Below are 22,268 nucleotides of genomic sequence, written 5' to 3'. Positions count from 1 at the left end.
TCTACCTCCAACTGAATGGGAATGCTCACAAATGTAAAATGAGCTCACTTGAACCGCCTTCACTTTCCTAGCAGAAGAAAGTCCCTTCATTTTCAAAGAGGATTTAGGGACCGAAATAAGCCATTAGAAAGTTTCAGAAAGAAGAAGGGAAACACAGAGAGTTTCGGTTCAGAATCCGAAATGCAGAAGCTGTTCAGATTCTGTTGGGAGCTGAATCATGACATTGCAACGTCTTATGTTGAAGCCTTGACCCCCAGGACCTCAGAGTGTGGCTGTATTTGGAGATGGGGTCTTTAAAGAGGGGATGAAGGTAAAATGAGGTCCACCCACTAGGGTGGGCCCTGATCCCATAGGACTGGTGTCCTTGTAAGAAGAGGAGATCAGGACACAGACACACACAGAGGGAGGACCCTGGGAGGACACCGGGAGAAGACGGCCGTCTACACGCCCAGGAGAGAGGCCTCAGGAGGAACCAGCCCTGCCAACATCTGGATCTCAGATTCCAGCCTCTAGGAATGGGACAGGAAAAATGTTTGTGGTTTAATCCACCCAGTTTGTCATATGATTTGTTAGGAGAGGTCTGGCAAACTAATTCACATTTACTGTTGTTTACTGCAGTGAATCACACAGGGAAAAAAATGTATGATCCATATCACAGCACAACCTCGACTCCTCTCCAAAAAAAGCACAACACAATTTCCTGTCTTTCAGTTTTTGAGTATTCACCCTTACGCCTTCTGTACTTGTTGCATCTGGAAGCACATCAATATTTCCATACACATAGAAGCAAGCAGCTGCGTATCTCCCCCTCGCTCTAAGATACAAGGAGTTGTAGAAGTGAATCATCACCTAGGATAACGTGCATGCCCAGTTTGGCCAGATGCTTCGCTGTCGAATATCCAATTCCATCGGTCCCGCCGGTCACTATAGCAACACGCTCGCGTTGTAGGGGGAAAACTGCAGAAGAAAAGAAAAAGAAACCGAGGTAAAGGTTTAGAAGCAGAGCACACGTTGATGAGAATGAAGTCGCAAAAGAGGGCATGATGCCAACGGGAGTTGTGGTTTGATATTTGTGGTTTTGCTCTTCTGAATTCCTACAGGCTCGGGACGCATGAGTGTAATACGGTGCAGTTGCCCTGGATAAGGACAGCCTGGTAAAGCCACCTGAAAAATCCTTGCTCGGTCCCCAATGATACCTTTGCAGGAATTAACGCTGCCAAAATGATCTGCAGAAAGCTCCAGATAATGTCTATCGTTGACGGCTGTGGGTGAGTTTCGGTTCAGAATCCGAAATGCAGAAGCTGTTCAGATTCTGTTGGGAGCTGAATCATGACATTGCAACGTCATGATTAATGACGTCATGATTAATTAATCCGAGAGGTTAATCCTCTCGGACCATGTTGGTTGTGTTGTAAAGTGCAGGTTTTATACTTGTATGCGTTTTCTCAGATGTAGTTAGGAAATTGCATGTTATGGAGGGACGGCCCACTGTTTTCTACAAAGTCTGGAGACCGCATGAGAATACAGAGTACCTTATAAAAACAGAGAACATGATGACTCCTTTAACCATGTACCTGTGCATGAACCTACACGTATCCAAACATATGAGAATATACGTTTACGTGATGGTGTAAAATTGACTGTTTCTGACTCACACACAGAGAGAACAGACTTGTGGTTGCCAATGGGGTGGGGATTGGGGGAGGGAAGGACTGGGAGTTTGGGGTTAGTAGATGGAAACTATTATATAGAGAATGCATAAACAACAAGTCCTACTGTAGAGCACAGGGAACTATATTCAATCTCCTGCGATAAACCATCATGGAAAAGAATATGGAAAAGAATGTATATGTATGTATAACAGAATCACTTGGTTGGACAGCAGAAATAAACACGTTGTAAATCAACTATACGCCAATAAAATAAATAAACTTTACTGTTTCTAATAAAATCTTAAACTACCCAAAGTGTCGATAACATGTTGTTATACAAGATGAAATAATGCTTTACTAAACGTTAGACTTCTCTTTTTGACTCCATTTTAAAATTGTACTGTGCATTGTGTGACCAAAATAAAAAGGGTATTTTGTGATGTAAAAATAAAAAAGAAGAAAGAAAGAGAGAGGGAGGAAGGAAGGAAGGGAGGGAGGAAGGGACAGAGGGAGGGAGGGAAGGAAGAAAGGATAAAGTGTAGGTTTTATTATTATTCAAGTATGGGGTGAGGCCAATGGGTCAGGAGACGACCAATATTGAAAAGACGGTTGATCACTCACAGTTCCCAAGAGGAGGGGGCACAGCACACCACACAGGGTTACACGGGGAAGCACCAGGGTCGGTCAGGAGGCAAAGGGAAAGGGGGAAACCAGACAAGAGCCTTTACTGTGATTTTTGCAGGAAGGAACAGGTGAGGCAGGGTTAGGATGGGCTGGTGTGAATAATTTCATCAGGTCCTGGCTGCAGGGACTGTCCTTGTTGTCTGGTGCCTGCCCTGGGGGGGATGAGGGCAGGTGGATGGTGGCCCAGAGTATGGGAGCCCCTTAGAGAAGGGGGTGGGGTGTGGATCTGGATGGGTAGGTTTGTATTTGAGAAGCATGTTTACAGGTCAGTTATTTGCTATCTGTAGGAACTGGCTAGTCCTAGGAGCTTTAACTATAAGATCAAGGTGGCAAAGATGAATTTTGTATTTTCCCTGTCTCCTTTATTTCATTTTTTTACTTGTTTTTTATTGAAGTAGAGTTGCTATACAATATTTTATAAGTTTCAGGGGTACAACATAGTGATTCACAATATCTTAAGGTTATACTGCATTTATAGTTATTATTAAATATTCGCTGTATTCCCTGTGCTGTACAATATATCCTTGTAGCTCTTCTTTTTTTTTGTTTTTTGACCGCGCCACGCGGCATGCGGGATCTTAGTTCCCCGACCAGGGATGTAACCCATGCCCCCTGCAGTGGAAGTGCGGAGTCTTATCCACTGGACCACCAGGGAAGTCCCAGTAGCTTATTTATTTCATACACAGCAGTTTGTACCTCTTAATCCCCTACCCCTATCTCTCCCTTCTCCCCTTCCCTCTCCCCACTGGTAACCACCAGTTTGTTGTCTAGAAAAGATAAACTTTTTAATAAATGGTGTGGGGACATCTAAAAAGACCTTTGAAAACAGATGAAATGAGATCCATACCTCCCAGGACACATCAAAATGAACTCCAAGAGGAAAAAAGCTAAACAATGAAAATATTCGAACAAGGCAGGGACAAATTTATTCTCAACCTCAGAGTAGGAAATGCCTTCCTAATTCTAACTCAATATTGAGAAGAATAAATAGACCAATTTCACTCCTAAAAAAAGTGTACACAGTTTAAAAAAAAAAAACAACAACACCATAGGGACTTGCCTGGCGGTCCAGTGGTTAAGAGTCCATGCTCCCAATGCAGGGGGCATGGGTTCCATCCCTGTTCGGGAACTAAGATCCCACAAGCCACGAGGCGTGGCCAAAAAAAAGAAGAAGAAAAAAAATCCTACCAAAAAATTAAAATGAAAACAACACCATAAGCAAAGTCACATTCAAAGGGCTATTTTCCAAGCATGTAAAGAGTTCTTAAAAATCAAGAAGAAAAAAAAAAACTCTACAGAGAAGAAGGGCAAAAGCACCTGTTGATATAAAAACATACTGAAATGGCCCTTAAAAACACATGCCCAAGTTTACACCTAATAAGAGAAATGTGAATAGTTAACGAAAACTGCGAGATACCATGTCACCCATCAGGTTGGCGGAAGTTCAAAGACGTCAACATCCTCATTTCTCTCACCTACAGCGTGGGTAGGAGTGCAAAACAGCACAATCTCCATCGGGGGAAATTGGGTAATATCTAGTGCAATTACATGTGCTTCTATCGTTTGATCTCGAAAAATCACTTCTAGGAATCTGCCGTGAAGAAACAAGGTCGGTTGCCAATGTAAAGCCAAGGTTCCTCAGGGCAGCACCTGTCTCTCCGTAGAGAAGGATGGATAAACCACCTGCCATACGTGCATACAGTGGGGCATCCTCCATCCCTACAATGGGGTATCCTAGCCCATCCTGGGTCTCCACCATCACACAGGGAACACTGAGCAGCCCCGAGCGGTCCAAGCTCAGGTGATAATTCCACCTGCTGGCCAGGAGTCAGGTTTGATCCACTTGTTAGAAAATCCTTCCAATAAGTGGGGACAACCTGTTGTCCACCACTGCAGTAAGGCGTTGCTGCCCAGAACATGAAGGAACAACCCTACAAAGAAAAGCCCCAAGAGGGATGCAGGGGCACCGGTATCCCCCGGAAGGCGGGGAGGACCACCCCTCCTCCCGCCCCCGCCCAGAGAATATTTCCCATCACCGCATCCATCAGAGAGAGCACGTCCTTCATTCACAGGAACCCCAAATGAGTCCTTCAGGTGCCCCACAAAGTTCCCAGATGCCCAGGCTTGATTCTACTAAAGGGATTCCAACCGCGTGTGGGTTTAGTTCCTGGGCAGGTGAGCCGGATTAATAAAAGTGCTATTTTCCTAGGCTCCTGGCGTTTACAGAGAAGGGTTCCAGCACCACGCTGCAGGGCGGGGAGCCTTAGGGAGGACCCAACTCAACTTTTCTTGTCCCCCTGGCATCCATCTGTCCCTCCTGAAAATGCAGACCAACAGGTTCTGAATGCGTGTGGAGGGCTGTACTGCGCCGACAGTGTACGGTGAGCACAGGTGCACGCTGGGGTCTTGGGCTGGAGGGGCATCTTACAGCTCCCAGGGTTACACAGAAGAGGCAGAGGACAGGGAAGTCCCTGGTGGTCCAGTGGTTAGGACTTGCGGCTCTCACTGCCAGGGGCCTGGGTTCAATCCCTGGTCAGGGAGCTGAGATCCCGCGAGCCACGCGGCAGGGCCAAAAAAAAGAGAAAAACCAAAGGACGACCACAAAGCCTCATCAGCAGCCTGAACTTTCATCTCAAAGCGAGGTTACGGGGAAAACTGAACAGTTAAGACAAAGTAGATTACAACACAGGTCCCCAAACTTTCACAACCTGCAACACACTTGCTGCCCAGAAGTTTTTTCACACCACTGCTAAGGAAAAGAAAAAGAAATAAAAATATGTGTGTAAAATATATTCTTATATAAATATAAATGAAATGTTTGTTTCTATTTAGATATTTATAAATAGTATCTATGCTATAGTCTTATCCTAGGTAAAATTATGTTTATATATTTTAAATGTTACATATTTTACATATTTATTTTAATATATTTAAATATGTTTAATATATTTAATACATAAAAAATATTTAATAATGTAAAATAAGTAAACAAGAAAAGTAAATAAGATAATAGCAAATAGGATGTATTATTTAATAAGAGACAATATGAAAATAAGTAAATGATACTTTTATTTTAACATAAATATTTGTCAATATAAGTAATATTTATGAATAGTAAATATTTTATATTTATGTTTACATATTATACTATGCAAATATTTATTAGTTATATGTTTATATTTATTATTTATATTTATAATATTTACATTACTTATGATTTATAAATTATATAATATTTATATATTATATAAATATTTATAATATTTATAAATATATTTCTTTTATATTTATATTTACATATTTTACATATTTTATTTTCTATTTTATTTATGTAAAAATGATAGTCATATATATATGCAACTAGAGGTCATCATAGTAAGTCAGAAAAGGAAAGAGAAATACCATATGATATCACTTATATGTGGAATCTAAAATATGGCACAAATGAACCTATCTACAAAGCAGAAACAGACTCACAGACATAGAAAACAAACTTATGGTTACCAAAGGGAAAAGGGAGGGATAAATTAGGAGTTTGGGATTAACATATACACACTACTATATAGAAAATAGATAAACAACAAGGACCTACGGGGCAGCACAGGGAACTCTACTCAATATTCTGTAATAACCTATACGGGAAAAGAATCTGAAAAGGAATATATATATAAATAACAAGTATCAATATTATATATGTTATATAATATGTATAAAATCACTTTGCTGTACACCTGAAACTAACACAACATAGTAAATCAACTACACTTTGAAAAAATAATAAAAAATAATTAAATTAAATTTTAAAATAAAGAACAAAGGTCCTTAATTCTCTTGGTCCCTGCCACCAGAATTGAAAAGAACAGAGAGAGAGTTTCTGTTTCCCTGTCAAGGAGGCTTCCAAACAAACCCCTCGGTCCACACCCAGAAAGGAATGGAATACTTCATTAAAAAGAAATGTCGGGACTTCCCTGGTGGCACAGTGGTTAAGAATCCGCCTGCCAATGCAGGGGACACGGGTTCGAGCCCTGGTCTGGGAAGATCCCACATGCCGTGGAGTAGCTAAGCCCGTGCACCACAACTACTGAGCCTGCGCTCTAGAGCCCGCGAGCCACAACTACTGAGCCCACGTGCCACAACTACTGAAGCCCACATGCCTAGAGCCCGTGCTCCGCAACAAGAGAAGCCACCGCAATGAGAAGCCCGCACACTGCCAACGAAGAGTAGCCCCCGCTCACCGCAACTAGAGAAAGCCCGCGCGCGGCAACAAAGACCCAACGCAGCCAAAAATAAATAATAAATAAATAAATAAATTTATTTAAAAAAAAAAAAAGTCAAGTGAAAAGATCCGATGTAGACACGCTTCCGTCGGCACCTACAACCTCTGAAAATCTCGCCTCTACCCCCATGTCTATTGCTGAGAAGTGGCCACGGGAAAACCCAGCAAAGGCATTAAAACCCCCTCCAACATGAGTAAGGTCTACAGTTTCCTCCTCGCAGGTGGACAGCACTCATAGAGGACTCTGAATCGGGCGCAGGGCACTGGCCAGAAGAAGCGAGAGATGCCCAGGAGAGAGGCTGCCCCTCCCAGACCCCAGAGGCTAGTCTCTGCATCTGCGTCACCTGCACCCTGGGATGGCGGACGGGTCCACGTGGTTCAACCAGCCGTGGGAGGACAGGCGGCCAAGGAGGAAATGGGCAGGAGCTCCCCAGGGAGGGTGGGCGGAGGAATGGCCGGGCGAAAGGCACTGGACGTGAGGTCAAGGGAATCATTCCTCTAACGTGTGCTGAGAACGAGACCGCCGCCCTGATGCTGGGCACCCAGGCCAGACGTGGGCCAGTCCCCGCCCTTCCCGGAGAGCTGACTTCCAAAGCAAGGAGCTGACACGCCCACCCCGAAACAGTCCAAGTGTCAGGCTGTCGAATCCCAGTGCCCTGCCCGGTATGGGAGCTGCGTCTCCCTCTGGCTTCGGCTGAGAGAAGAATCCTATCACAGATGTTCCCTGGTTGCATGGCCATCACAGCTCCTGGGATAATTTTACGTGTCGAACTGGCTGGGCCACGGGGTCCAGATATGTGGTCAGACATTATTCTGGGTGTTTCCATGACAGTGTTTTATTGGATGAGATGAACATTTAAATCAAGGGGCTTTGAGGAAAGCAGGTTGGCCTCTCTGGTGTGGGTGGGTCTCGTCTAATCCATTGACGGCCTCAATAGAACCAAGACTGAGATCCCCCAAGGAGGAGGGAATTCTGCTTCCTGACGGCCTTTAGACTCAAACTGCAAGTCTTCCGTGGGTTTCCAGCCTGCTGGCCCACTCTGAAGATTTGGGACCTGCTAGACCCCATAATTACATGAGCCAATTCCTTAAAATGAATCTCTCCATAGATAGATACATAAATAGATGATAGATAGATAGATAGGTATCAAGAGACAGACAGATAGAGAATAACTTGAAAGATGATATAGATGATAGCTTGAAAGATGATAGAAAGATACATAGATCGATACGTAGATAGATAAAGATGGTTGGATACATACATACATAGATGACAGATTGATAGATGACAGATAAATGACAGATAACAGATGGATATAAACAGACTGAGAATAGATAAATGGATAGTTCAGGTAGGTAGATGGTAGATACATAGATACATATATAGTTAAACAGATAGAGATAGAGATAGAATTTACGACAAGCAATGAGCAATTTTTGGTGTAAGCGTAGCCCATGCACTATCCGGGATACGCTTATGCTACAAGCATGTGCGTTCTTTATCTTCCACCCAAGCTGACGGCGTTTCTGCTGAGATGGGGGATGTTTCAGCCAACAACTGTCTAGGCACATCCTGGGTGGTCTCTGCAGAGCACACTTCCTCATTTTGTCAGCCTTAGGGAACGTCTGCCCCAGGCCCCTCTCCTTGGCGTGTAGATGGCCGTCTTCTCTGTGTGCTCACAGGGCCCTCCTTCTCAGCATCTGTGTCCACATCTCCCCTTTTTACTAGGCCCCCAGCCCTGTTGGGTGAGGACTCACCCAAGTGACCTCACCTGAACTTGCTCATCTGCAGAGACCCTATTGCCAAATAAGGTTACAGGATGGGGCGGGGGGGACTCCAACGTATGTCTTTTGGGGGAGGAGGCGTGATTCAAACCCTAACCAGGGGCGTACACGCGCACACACACGTACATCCACGCGAGGACACACCAGCCTGGATGGAGGGAGCTCCCTAGAATGGCAGGTGACCGGGCCCTCTCTGCCCCCCTTATCTCCCCGACACGGGTCAGCTGCAATGCACATTCCTTCCACGCTTCCCCCGGAAACCTAGCTGCAAACAGATCCACGGGATCCCTGTCAATGACCTCCACTGTCACCCTCTCTTCTCCACACCGTGCACGTCTTTGATCCTGGGTTCAACAACAACTCCGACCTGTCAGCTCCTGTCCGACAGATGCCAGAGAAAGTGCCCCGTCAATTCTGGATGTAAGCTGATCCCAAGCGCACCAGCCGGGCCTGGGACCCGTGTGGTGACCGGGACCCGTGTTGCCAGCTGCCCCGTCCCAGATGGGTATCTACAAGCCGCCCCATGACAAGGCTCTCGCCTGCGCCTTTCCTCCCAAAGCCACTCAGCTCTGCAGCCTCTGGGTCCAACGCTGCAGCATGAAGCTACTCGCCCCTGGATTTGTTTCTGGATCACCACGCTCTGCAAGAAGAAAGGCAACTGAGATCTTGGCAAATGGCAGGATGTTTGCAGGGTGCGGGGAGAGAGGCCCCTTCCAGACTATGTTTAGAATGCTCTCCGCTTGCGGTTCTGTTTAAAGCGTCTAACTTGGAGTGCTGACCTCATGCCTCGGTGATGGCCAGCGCTTGGGAAAAATGGCAAAACGACAGCTCTCTGTATACCGAGCTCACGGCACATTAGAGACAGCTCCAAGGGTAACGGAGAAGAACATATCTGACTCCACATTAGGTCTGTTTCTTTTACTTTAACCTTTGTATTCTTTTGCTTTGAGTTCAGAATGTTGCCCATAGCCTGAAATATACAGGATAGCCCTTTCTCAAGGCTCTGACCTCTAAGGGTGTAACGCCTTTCCATTCATAGAGACAGAAAAAGTTGCACAACAGAGAATAACATTGGTTTTGTTGGAAGTTAAAAGGAACACTGTGACCTGACTTACGTGGACAAAGGATTCCTGCACCAAGAAGTCTGCAATAACCAACCACACCCTTCCCTCACCTTGCCATTAAAAATGCTTTGCTGAAACCCTTCGGGGAGTTCGGGGGTTTGGGGGCACAAGCCACGGTCTCCTTGCAGGACCCTGCCATAAACCTTTCTCTGCTCCAAACTCTGACGTCAGGCACCCGAACTTGTACCCTCCCAAAAAAGAGAAAAAGGAAATAAACAAGGAATTCACCGATACTGAATAAAATACAGATATGTAACAGGATGTTGGGACTCACTCCTCCTTAAAGAAAATAAAGGAAAGGAAGTTAGTAGGTTTCATCAATCAGAACAGTGGGGTCCCATCCAGGATGGCAACGCCCCAGAAAAATGAACCTGTTTGCACATTTAGTCAATTTTCCACCGAGACTGTATCTTTTAGGAGGTGAGTTGGAGGGGGTCTAAAGTGGAAGTGCATGTACCCTATGTAGCAATTCTACTTCTAAGAATTTAATGCCACAGACATACTCCCACAGGTCTGCAGAGACACAGGAACGAAAATATTCACTGCAGCCTTGTTCGTAAAAGAAAGATCTTTAGTGTGACTGTCATTTTACAGGTGTTATTCAAAAGAAAGGCATATTGTTCTGGCAACAAGGTGGGTGGATCTCTGGGGAATTATGCCGAGTGGGGAGAAAAAGAGCCATTTCAAAAGGGTCCCATTGTGTATGCCTCCATTTCTATGACAGTCTTGAAATGACAGAATTATAGAGAACAGATTAGTGGCTGCCAGGGGTGAAGGACGGGGTGGGGGGTTGGTGTGGGAAGGAGATGGGCGACGCCAGGGATCCTTGGGGGTCACAGAACTGCCCTGTGTCTTGACCGTGATGGTGGATTCTCAAAGCCACACGTGCAACAGGATCGCACAGACGCACATACACAAGCGAATACAAGTTAGAACAGGGAAATCTGAATAAAAGCATTGCATCGCACCCAAGTCAACATCTAGGCCGGGATGTGGTACGGCCATGTTGCAAGCGGGTAGCCCTGGGAGAAAAACAAGTAAAGTGTTGCTGCATTTTATTCCTCACAACTGCACATGAATCTACAATTATCTCAAAGTAGGAACTGTTTTTTTTTTTGGCCATGCCACACGTCTTGTGGGATCCTAGTTCCCCGACCAGGGACTGAACCCAGGCCCTCAGCAGTGAGAGCGCCGAGTCCTAACCACTGGACCACCAGGGAATTCCCAGGAACTTTTTTGAAAAAGTTTAAACTAATGCCATGTAATATAGCCTTCTTAAAAGAGAAAAAAAACTAAACTAAAAAGCAAAACAAAAAACTCTGTCTTCTTGGCCCCTGTCCAGTTGTTTTGAAATGACCCGAGCTTTCTGGCTCCCTTTTGAATTGGGGATGACCCCGTGCCTGGTCCTTTTATCAAATACTGAGAGCTGGACCCCCAGCCAGGACTGCCCGCTGTCACGAGACAGAGTGGACACCAGGTACAGGGGTTTGCTAAGCCCAGGCTAGCAGCAACACTACCTCGTCCCTCATCTACCAGGTTTCTGGACTTTGGTCTCTGTTCTGTGTTTCCTATCTTCCGCAGACACGTGTAAGCCACCTTGAATCTTTCCAAGAGCACGTGGGTGGTCAATTCATTTCCTCGCTCCTTAAATATTTGCTCCTGTGCTGTACTGGGAAATAACAACATACCTCTTTGAAGAGAGCATTAGCGAAACATACATCAAAGCCACGCAGTATGTTTTATATTATGTGACTTTTACCACAATAAAAAAAAAAACCCATTTAAAAGAAGAAAGAAAGAAAGAAACAGAAAATAACAAAGTTGGTAAGGATGTAGAGAAATCGGAACCCTCCTCCACTGTTGGTGGGGATGTAAATTGCAGGAACCACTTTGGAAAAGAGCCTGGCGATTCTTCAAACGGTTAAACATGGAGATACAATAGCCCAGCTATGCCACTCCTAGGTATCAATCTATCCAGGAGAAATGAAAACACATAACCACTCAAATACGTGTGATGAATGCTCACAGCACCATGATTCCCAGTAACCAGAAAAGTGGGAACAACACAAGTGTCCATGGACGTTTAACACATGATGCTCAGTGAGAGATGCCAGACCCAAAAAAGAGCATATATGCCATGATTCAATTTATATGAAATACTCAAATAGGCAAACACATGGAGATGGAGGACCTGGGGGGAAACAGGAGTGGGGAGTGACAGGTAACAGGTACAGGGATTCCCTTGGGAGGTGATTTTTTAAATGTTCTAAAATGACATAGCAATGGTGTTTGTACAACTCTGCAAATATACTAAAAATCACTGAATTGCGCCATTTACTGGGTGTATTGTATGGTGAATTATTTCTCAGCTTAAAATGGGGGAAACACCTTGCTGAATCATGAATAATGGGGGATGGGCGGGGACTTGGAAATTCTGGTATTCTTCTCACAAACGAAGAAGGACATACATAAGCCACCCTTTCATGGACCTCCTACCATCTTAGGCATGTGTGTGCATGTGTCTCAGAGACCTCAAAATTGACAGAATAATGTTAAAATGACGTGTAGCTGAACCTCCAAGTCAACTGGCCCCAGGAATACGTTTTCCTGACACGCAGCATCACGTAGGTCCTTAAGAATGGCTGTGTCGATAAACCACGATAATTAAGAAGCTTAAAAGTCTCACTAGTGAGACCTGCCTGACAGACAGATGATGGGAAGCAACCTTTCCAGACAAAGCCACCATCAGGCCCTTTGGACACCGTACCAGCCTCACGGGACACTGTGCCCCGTTTGGTGACCAGGGAAGAGGAACAGGATGGCCATTCATCCCAGGGATAGAATGATCTAGAAGCATTAAGACTGGAGAGGCGAGGGGGGGCAGAGATGGGAAAGCTTAGTATATGAATACATCATATCCTCTATGTATCAATCCTAAAGTGAGATTGGCAGAAAAGGAAACAATCTAGAAAGACATCCAGACCCTACATTAAAAAGTTACTTAGGGGACTTCCCTGGTGGCGCAGTGGTTAAGAATCCGCCTGCCAATGCAGGGAACACGGGTTCGAGCCCTGGTCCGGGAAGATCCCACATGCCGCGGAGCCACTAAGCCCGTGCGCCACAACTACTGAGCCCACGTGCCACAACTAGTGAAGCCTGCGCCCTAGAGCCCGTGCTCCGCAACAAGAGAAGCCACCACAATGAGAAGCCCACGCACCACAACGAAGAGTAGCCCCCGCTCGCCGCAACTAGAGAAAGCCTGCACGCAGCAATGAAGACCCAACGCAGCCAAAAATAAATAAATAAAATAAATTTATTTTAAAAAAAGTGACTTAGTCCTATGAGCAATGGCGTGAGGAATGATACTGTGTCACAATAAGTGATGCTGCGTCCAGGGAGGCCATGCACATGTCATGCCGTCCAGATCTCTCAAGAGAGCAGCAGTTCAGGCTTTCGGCGGTGGGTGGCATAAGCCATAAGCCCAAGCACCAGGAGGCAGGTCCACTGAAAACTGTACTGAATTGTATGATTTAATGGTGGATTAAATCTCAATAAAGCTGCTCAACCTGGGTGAAGACCACGCTGAATCACGGACAACGGGGGAGGCGTGGGTGTGTAGAGGTCCCGGGAATTCCGCCGTGAGAAGGGGGCTCATGTGGGCTGGAGGTGGGAGACCCAAAATCGACAGCACCAGCTGTCAGTTGCCAAAGAATGGACGTGGAGAAGATAAGAATGGACGTGGAGAAGATGAGAATGTCTGAGAAAAACCACAGCCGACCCAGGACATAACTCCGAGAAGCCAGGCCCAGGCATCAGCCTCGACACAAGTGCTGGGGGGTCAATATTAGTGATGCGTTCAGACTTCCCCAGCGGTCCCGTGGGTAAGACTCCGCGCTTCCAAGGCAGAGGGCACGGGTTCCATCCCTGGTCGGGGAACTAGAACCCCGCGTGCTGCAACGTGTGGCCAAAAACAAACAAACAAATTAGTGATGGGGCGGCCTCAGAAGCCACCACCCAGGACTCCGGGGCTGCCCAGGGCTGGTAGGAAAACAGGCGCTCCCCAGAAATTATCCCAACACATCAGAGTCTGGGGACACCCATGGATCCCAGTAAAGACGCATGAAAAAGTGCCTGGATTCTTCAGGGCAGAACTAAACACCAGCACCTTCGGAGCATGCCCTGAGCTTTGCACAATTCTATTTAAGCACGTCCATCACGAAGCATCCACAATGTTACAGGTCAATTTGCCTCAATAAAGTTGGGGAAGAAAAGAAATGTGATATTAAGGGGGTATGCATAACTAAGAGGGAATCACCTGTAAAGCGATCACGCTTTACATGATAAACACTCTTTAGAAACTTACGCAAGTGACCAAAAAAACAGAGGCAAGTATTTTGCAGTCACTTATACTTGGTTTTCAATAGACCACAGAAAAAAAAAAAAAAAAAAAAAAAAAACAGGATACAAAGTTGTATGTGATGTAGGATGATGGTTAAAGAGTATTAACATTATAGGGAAATAAATTAAATGTTCATAGCTAAAAAAAAAAGCATGTCCACTAATAATGGCCTCTGATGTTCGTCTATTTCGTATATAGTAGTGTATATATGTTAATCCCAGTCTAATTTACCCCTCCCCCTCTTCCCCTTTGGCAACCATAAATTTTTCTCTGTCTGTGACTATTTCTGTTTTGCAAATAAGTTCATCTGTATCATTATTTTAGATTCCACATGCAAGTGATATCACATGATATTTGTCTTTGTCTAACTTCACTTAGTATGAAAATATCTAGGTCCATCCATGTTGCTGCAAATGGCATTATTTCATTCTTTTTTATGGCTGAGTAATATTCCATTGTATATATGTACCACATCTTCTTTGTCCAACAAGGATTTACTGAATAGTACAGGGAACTATACTCAGTATTTCATAATTACCTATATGGGAAAAGAATCTGAAAAAGAATATATATATATATATATATATAAAACTGAATATAAAACTGAATCACTTTGCTGTACACCTGAAACTAACACCACATTGTAAATCAACAATACTTCAATTTAAAAAATTAATTTTTTAAAAAATAAATGAAAAATTCAAGAAAGTTTTCAAAGAATGAAAAAAGGAAGACTAATGATAGCAGATAGCAGGCCTCAGTATCATGTTGGCTTAGGGTTTAGTTCAATACCTTGATAATTGTTTACGTATCTATTACTTGTATTATTAAATTAATGTGACATTTTAAATTTTTATCTTTAAAGAATGATGAAATTGGAATACTTACATGAATTTCTTATTCTATTTCATTTTTCCTGACAGCTTTGGTTACTAATGTAATTTTCATATTGACAGCTTTATTATATTACCATTTTATTTTGTAACAATAATTGCCAATATCGTTTTAATCTAAACTACAGAGTTAAATATTTTCTCTGTTCAACTATCAATTATGCAGAATTAAGACTTACAGTTTCTTTAAGAAGGGTTTATTAAAACTACATTTGCTTAATTACAAAAAAAAAATTGGCATCTGAGAAGTAGAATTCAATGACAAGGAAATGTTTAAAATTGACAGTGAGTGGGGTGACCAAAGCTTGGGTGTTTTACACGAGAGGAAGATGCTTGGCAATTAAGTCCGTCAGTATGAGGAAATGAAATTTTTTTTTGACAGGTCCTCTCATGACTGGGAGGGGCTTGGCTCCTGTATTCCTTGGACCCCCAACCCTAACTGGCTTTCTTGTAGTGCCATCTATGGACATAAAGTATGTTTAGTTATGGGTCTCTCCAGATAAATGGACAAACAGGAAACACAGAGAGAAAGACAGAGGGAGACAGAAAGAGAGAGAGACATTATTTGAAGGAATTGGTTCATTCAACCATAGATGTGAAGAGGGGGTACCCCAAAATCTGCAGGGTAGACCAGCAGGCTGGAGACCTAGGGAGAGCTGAGGTTACAGGTTGAGCCACACGACCATCTGGAGGCAGAATTCCCTCTTCCTTGAGGAACCTCAGTCTTTTTTTTCTCCTAAGGTCTTCAACTGATTGGACAAGGCCCACCCACATTGTGAAGTACAATCTGGTTATGTCAAAGTCTCCTGGTGTCAATTTTTTTTTAATTGTAGTTGATTTACAATGGGGTGCTGGTTTCCGGTGGACAGCAGAGTGATTCAGTGATATATTTTTTTCAGATTCTTTTCCATTATAGGTTTTTACAAGGTATTGAATATAGTTCCCTGTGCTCTACAGTAAATCCTTGTTGTTTATTTTATATAGAGTGGTGTACATCTGTTAATCCCAAACTCCTTAGTTATCCCTTTCCCCTTTGGTAACCATAAGTTTGTTTTCTATGTCTGTGAGTCTGTTTCTGTTTTGTACAGAAGTTCATCTGTATCATATTTTAGATTCCACATATAAGTGATATTATATATTTGTCTTTCTCTGACTTACTTCACTCAGTATGATCATCTCTAGGTCCATCCATGTTGCTGCATGATTTCAATGTTTATCTCATCTTTTTTTTTTTTTTTTTTAGCCATGCCACGGGGCATGCGGGATCTTAGTTCCCCAACCAGGGATCGAACCCGTGCCCCCTGAAGTGGAAGCACAGAGTCCTAACCACTAGACCACCAGGGAAGTCCCAACGTTCCTCTCATCTTAAAAAATATCTTCCCAGCAACCTCTAGACCAGCGTTTGACCACAAAGCTGGGTCCACAGCCCAGCCACATTGACATAAAATTAGCCAGCACAAAGTATGAGTTTTCAGGCAACCGAGAGCCCTAACGAGCTTCCAATGGGCGTCGTCTGGAAGCAGGGACCCAGCCAGCCGGACCAGAGAAGCGCGGAAAAAGCACCAGCTCAAGCCAGCACGGCACCATCGCCTGGATGATGGCTCATCCTTGTGGCAGGAGGACCTGACGGCCGCCTCTCGTGCTGGCATGTTTCCACAGCTTGAGAAACGAGTGCAGGTGTCAGCCACCAAGCATGGCTGCTTCCACCAACAGCAGGGGGACAGAAAGAGCTGGGGGCAGCTGAGGGGCCCCGCGGCTCTTCAGCCTCGTGATGTCGCCTCGCGTGGATCCTAAACCTTCCCTCCTGCGGCGGTCACCACTAAACCCTGTGGCAACTCCCTCCAAATAGAGAAATCCAAGAGGTCCATGGGACTGCCCGGGCGGTCCAGTGGTTAGGGCTCCGCGCTTCCACTGCAGGGGGCACGGGTTCCATCCCTGGTCGGGGAACTAAGATCCTGCAAGCCGCGGAGCGTGGCCAAAATTTTAAAAATAAATAAACAATAAAATTTTTTTAAAAAATAAAAATGGTTATGCTAGAAGGGCCAACACCAGAGGAAAGAGCCATGTGGGGAGAAGCCCCAGGGATGATAGGAATAAATGCGGAAAGGGGGAGAGAAAACAGCCTCCACGGGGACCCAACAGAGGCCTTTCTAAGCAGGAGTCTTTTACGTGTGACTATAAGCCCCATCCCCTCTGCGGGCTGGGTGAGGTCACAGGTAGTTTGAAGAGGCCCCCAGCCGCCCCTGAGCACATGGGCGAGAGAGTCGGCTGGACCCAAGAGCTGTGCCTGCTAAGGCCTGCAGCCCTGGTCACGCCCTGTGGCACTCAGCTGCTCTACCTGCCAGCTCGGGCTGCATGATGAGTAATGGTATGCATCAAGTTGGCTGGGCCACCAGGAGCTCAGAGAGCTGGGCACCGTGATCTCTGCATGTGTCTGGGAGGGTGTTTCTGGGTGACATGAGCATTTGAACAGGTGGCTGCAGGAAAGCAGATGGCTCTCCCCAGGGAGGGTGGGCCCCGTCTAATCAGTTGACACTTGAATAGAACAGAAAGGCAGAGGGAGAATTCTCTCTCTCTCTGTCCTTGAGCGGGGATGTCCATCTCCTCCTGCCCTTGGACATCTGTGTGCCTGGTTCTCAGGCCTCTGGACTTGGACTGAACACACCACCAGCTTTCCTGGGGCTCCAGATGGCAGACGGTGGCATTTCTTGATCTCCCGAACTGTGTAGGTCAATTCCAATCAATCAATCAATATATACATACCGATACAGAGATAAAGATACAGATAAATGTATTACACAGGGGTCTGCAAAGAAACAGAACCAATATCTACATTTATCTATATCATCTATCTACCTATCATATGGCTATCATCTACATATCTATCATCTAGCTAGCTAGCTATTATCTATCTATCATCTAGCTATTATCTATCAACTATCTATCCATCTACATAGATATTAGATATATCCTGTTGGTTCCATCTCCCTGGAGAGCCCTGACTAATACTAGCTGCTGTAACAAAGTAGCACAGACAAGGTGGTTTAAACAACAGACACGTGCTTCTCACAGTCGTGGAGGCTGTTAGTCCGAGACCACGGCGAAGGCAGATTAGTTCCCAGCGAGGCTCTCCTCCTGGTTTGTACAGCTGCATACCTGCCATGTCCTCACGTGGTGGAGAGAGAGCTCTGGTCTCCTCCTCTTCCTATAAGGACACTAATCCCATCACGGGGACCCCACCCTCATGGCCTTATCTAACCCTAATCACCTCCCAAAGACCCCACTGCCTAACACCATCCCCTCGGGGGTCAGGGCTTCCACATATGAACTCGGGGGGGATACCAAGACTCAGTCTGTAACATGCTCCCGCCACCTCACCCGGAGGTGTCCACACGAGAAGGTCGGAGGCGGAGGAGGAAAGGCAGGGCTGGGGGCTCCCTGCTCGGTCTCCCCCTGCGCTGCCAGCAGTACGGACGTGCCTTCCTGCACATGCATCGTGCACCCACCATCCCCCCCGACTATGCATCTGCTCCTCCCTTCATCCACCTCCCCGTCCCCAACCCCTCCCAACGCTTCGCCGGGGCGGTCAGGACAAGACCAGGGAAGGCCACCGCCAGCCCCTCGCCCCGACCTCACCAGCCCCTCCCAGGGGGTGTCCCTCCTGCCAGACACCCACCCAGGAGGGCTCACCGCTGGCTCGGGCACTACGCGTGCACCACCTCCGCTGTCCCGGGCCGCGCTCCTTCACGAGGCCGTACACGGCGGGACAGCCCCGAACCAACCTGATCACAAACCCAGGACTGGCCCTCCTGGCCTGGCACGCGAGACCCCGGATGCCAGCAGGAAGGGAGGTGACCCGGTCACTGCATCCCAGCGGCTGGACCTCCCACATGTCCTTCTGCCACCTGGAGACCCTCCATGTGGGCTTCACCGCCCACAGCCCAGGAATGGGCTCCTCCTTGGGGAGACCCCACACCCCCCTCCCCCAGGGCAGGCCTGCGGCCACTCAGCCCATCCGCTACGGGGCCAGCTGCCCTGGCCCGAGAGGTGTGGTGTAGCTCTCTGGCCAAGTGCGTGTGAAGGGGTGAGGGCCACACCAGCCTAGGAGCCAGGGGACCAGGCACTGAGTGCAGGGCGATGCTCCCCCCAGCCCTCCTGGGTGAGAAGCTGGAAATGCTGAGTCCTCAGAGGTTCCGGGAGGAGGGTGGACGGTAGGAATCCCACGGTTCCTGCCAGAGTGTCTCATGGAGCAGGGAAACGCGTAAATCCATGACACGTTGACCAATGACAGTTGTCCTTTAAGGAGAAATGTATTAACTCATTAAATTTCCTGCAGGGAGAATCAAAGCTGCTCAACGCACCTTCAGTTTACCCATAAAGGTATAGGATGGACGGATGGATGGATAGATAAACAGAGACAGATAGATAGATAGATATGACAAATTGATAGGTAATAGAAAATACATAGATACGTAGATGATAAATAAATAATAAGTATATAGATGATAAATAATAGATACATAGAAAGATGATAGATACAAAGATGTATGATAAATTGATCATAGATACATAGATAAATACATAGATAATATAGATAATAGATACAGATAATAAATAGGTCGATAGATAATAGAAAATGGACAAAGGCATAGATTATAGATTATAGATGCATAGATTATAAATAATACATGCATAGATGATAAAAATGTAGACAGATGATAGATATGTAATAAATACATAGATGAATGATAATAGATGACAGATAATTGACTGACAGAATATAAAAAAGAAGATATACATAGATAGGGTATGAAAGTATATATATTTATATATGTAAATATATATACTTATGTTTATATACATATTTACATTATATATATATAAAAATAGAATCAACTCCATCCAGGCATGGAATCACAAAGGTTAGTATGTATGTAACAAACTGGCCATCGACACAATTATCAGCTCCTACGCTGGCCCATAAACCGCAATCCTGGCGTCCCCGGTGCTGTGCATGAGACGTGATCTTCCCAATGTCACCTACCCTCCAATCACTGCCTCATTTCCACGAAGACCCAGTCAGGATCCTCCTGGAAGCAAAAGCCTCAAGAAGACTCATCAAGTACCACCTCCCAGAACACCCACCGTGCGAGGGGAAATGCATTTGCTGTCGACCCCATGTGACAAAATCTCTCAGGAAAAGTCCTCTTTCAAGGACAGCTGCGGAGACCGCCGGGTTCCATCCTTCTAACAGAGGAAGCGATGCTCGTCTCCCTAAAGAAACACTCCCTGAGGAACGTGCCCCTGCCTTGTGCCATCTGCCACCTGCTAAAAGCCTATCCCATCTGGTCTCACGTCACCCAAAAAATTGAGTGAGTTCGGGTCAATCGAGAAGGTGAACAAATTGGGCTGAAAACGAGAGGTGGGCAAAGCATCCCAACCTTGCTTCAGGCAAAGGTCAAACCACTGAGCAGATATTCTAAGAGTGCTCCCAGAAAACCAGCAGAAACAACCCTAGCAAAGAGGCCACGCGGAGCCCCCAGCCTCGGAGTCATAGCCTGGGAAGCCGGGATGGGCCCAGGCAGCCGGGGGGACCCGGAGACCACGCAGGTCCCAAATCCCAGGGCCCGGGAGGGCCCTGCGTCTGCAGGGCTGGCCCACAGGCCGGGTCTAGGCCAGGGCTGCAGGTCAGGAACCCGGGTCTGCAGAGAGGAAGGGGGAGCCTGAACGGTCGGGACCTTGACGTGAGCATGACAGGATGGGGCCGGCTCTGTGCACAGCAGGGCCGGAGGAGAGGCCGGTGGGGCTGGAGGCGATGCTGAAGCCACCCAAGGCAAGCAGCAGCTGTATTCCCCCCGCACGGGGCTGCAGAGGACGCAGCCAGCAAAGTTCAGAGGAGGGTGGCCAAGGGCCCCCGCCACGCAGAAGGAGGGCCCCGAAGGCCCAGCCGTGGGTCTGCTAGCCGTGCGAGGCACAGAAGGGCTTGTGTTTCCAGGCAGAGCTGCAAACCCAGTCCCCGGTGGCCAGAACAGCTGCAAAACATCCAACGTTGGGTCTTAATTCAGTACAATTTATAGGACGGGGACACACGGGGCTGCAGGTTCCCAAGGAAAAGAATTCTAGCTATGTGTCCGGGATAGGTCCAGACTGCACCCGGAAACCAGAAGAACGAACTGTCCGAGGGCCGCGGTGCTTTCAGAAGCCTGTGAAGGGCCCCAGGTCTTCTCAGCGGGTCAGGCCTTGCTCAGAGGGCGGCCGAGACCCCGGGATCACTCCAAACACACACTGCGGCGCCCGCCTCCCCGAGCTGGGATGAGAGCGGGGCTCTGAAAGGAAACTGACTTTACAGCAAGACCTGAGCATGAAACACACACCATTTTGAGGAAGCAGAGTCCTGGACCGACCCAGATAAGACACATCCTTAACGGTCAGGGGCTGTGTTTTTACGAGAAGTTCTGGATGCCAGCGATGATACTTTATCTAAGACACTGAAGGACACATTGCACTTAACGTTCGACGGAGAAAGCTCTGGAAGTGTCAGGTTATCATGACTGAAAACTGGCCCGTTTAAACTCAAAATGCTTGTGCAGAAAAATTATACGTTTGAATCCCCCTCCCCATGCCCCCAGGAACAGAGGGAACCCATAATATGCAGAAGGAGAAAACTACGAGGGACGCCGACCTCCCACTCTGTCTGTTTCTGGGGTACCTCGTTTTCTTAAAAGGAAGGAAAGGAAGGGAATGGGGAGAGAAAGGAGTCGATGGGAAAAAACCCAGATGCCCTAGTGATACACATGGTCTGAGGTCAGCACCCAAAAAGGCTCGGGTTTTTACAACCATCCTCCCCCTCCTCCCTACACCCAGTGCAAAGACAGCCCAGGGAACGAACGTGCAGAATCCCTACTCCCATAGCAGGCTTCCCCGGCTCGCAGCTTTATTCACATAAACACATTTTGATGCCAAAAGATCCAGAAATGCATCACACCCTTGATGTGATTTCCAAAGACCGCAGAACAAAGCACAGTGGCCTTATTTCTTCTGCGTGGCTTGGAAAAGTCTCTTTAAACAAACAGAAATAAAACCCTCCCCCGAGGTCGGAGGCTCTCCTGCAAGTGCAAAGCCTTACCCCCACACGTCAGACAGATAAATTAGGAGTCCGTTTACTGCTGGGGTTTCTCGAACAAGCGTCCGATTCAAAAGTATTAAATAAGAAAAAGTACAAGCCAGGAAGAGCGCCGGCAACCCCAGGGCTTAGAAAAAAATGTGGGAAACGCAGAGAGGTGGCTGGCTGGAGGAACACAAGTTTTCATGAGTGACAGAAAGCCAAGATTTTAAGAAATGTGAGGGGGGGGTCAGATGCAAAGCAGCCAAATACAGCCCGGGAGGTGGGATGTGCATCTCTGCGGCTCTTTTTCCAGCCGGAGAGCAGAGCCGAGGGTCTGGAGACAGCGATGC

General features: G+C 46.5%; 1 protein-coding gene across 1 annotated transcript in view; it reads right to left on the bottom strand.

Annotated features, from left to right (window-relative positions):
• Nucleotides 1-22,268, bottom strand: part of LOC133082917 (dehydrogenase/reductase SDR family member on chromosome X-like) — a 188,930-nt gene that overhangs the window by 155,123 nt on the left and 11,539 nt on the right. The window contains exon 2 of the mRNA XM_061179604.1: nt 850-957. Coding sequence (XP_061035587.1) covers nt 850-957 — 108 coding nt within the window. The remainder of the gene's footprint in view (nt 1-849; nt 958-22,268) is intronic.

This window comes from Eubalaena glacialis, chromosome Y (genome assembly GCF_028564815.1).
Source record: "Eubalaena glacialis isolate mEubGla1 chromosome Y, mEubGla1.1.hap2.+ XY, whole genome shotgun sequence".
Classification (NCBI taxonomy): domain Eukaryota; kingdom Metazoa; phylum Chordata; class Mammalia; order Artiodactyla; family Balaenidae; genus Eubalaena; species Eubalaena glacialis.
Note: the sequence above shows the minus strand (reverse complement) of the source record. Positions and strands in the feature narration are given on the sequence as shown.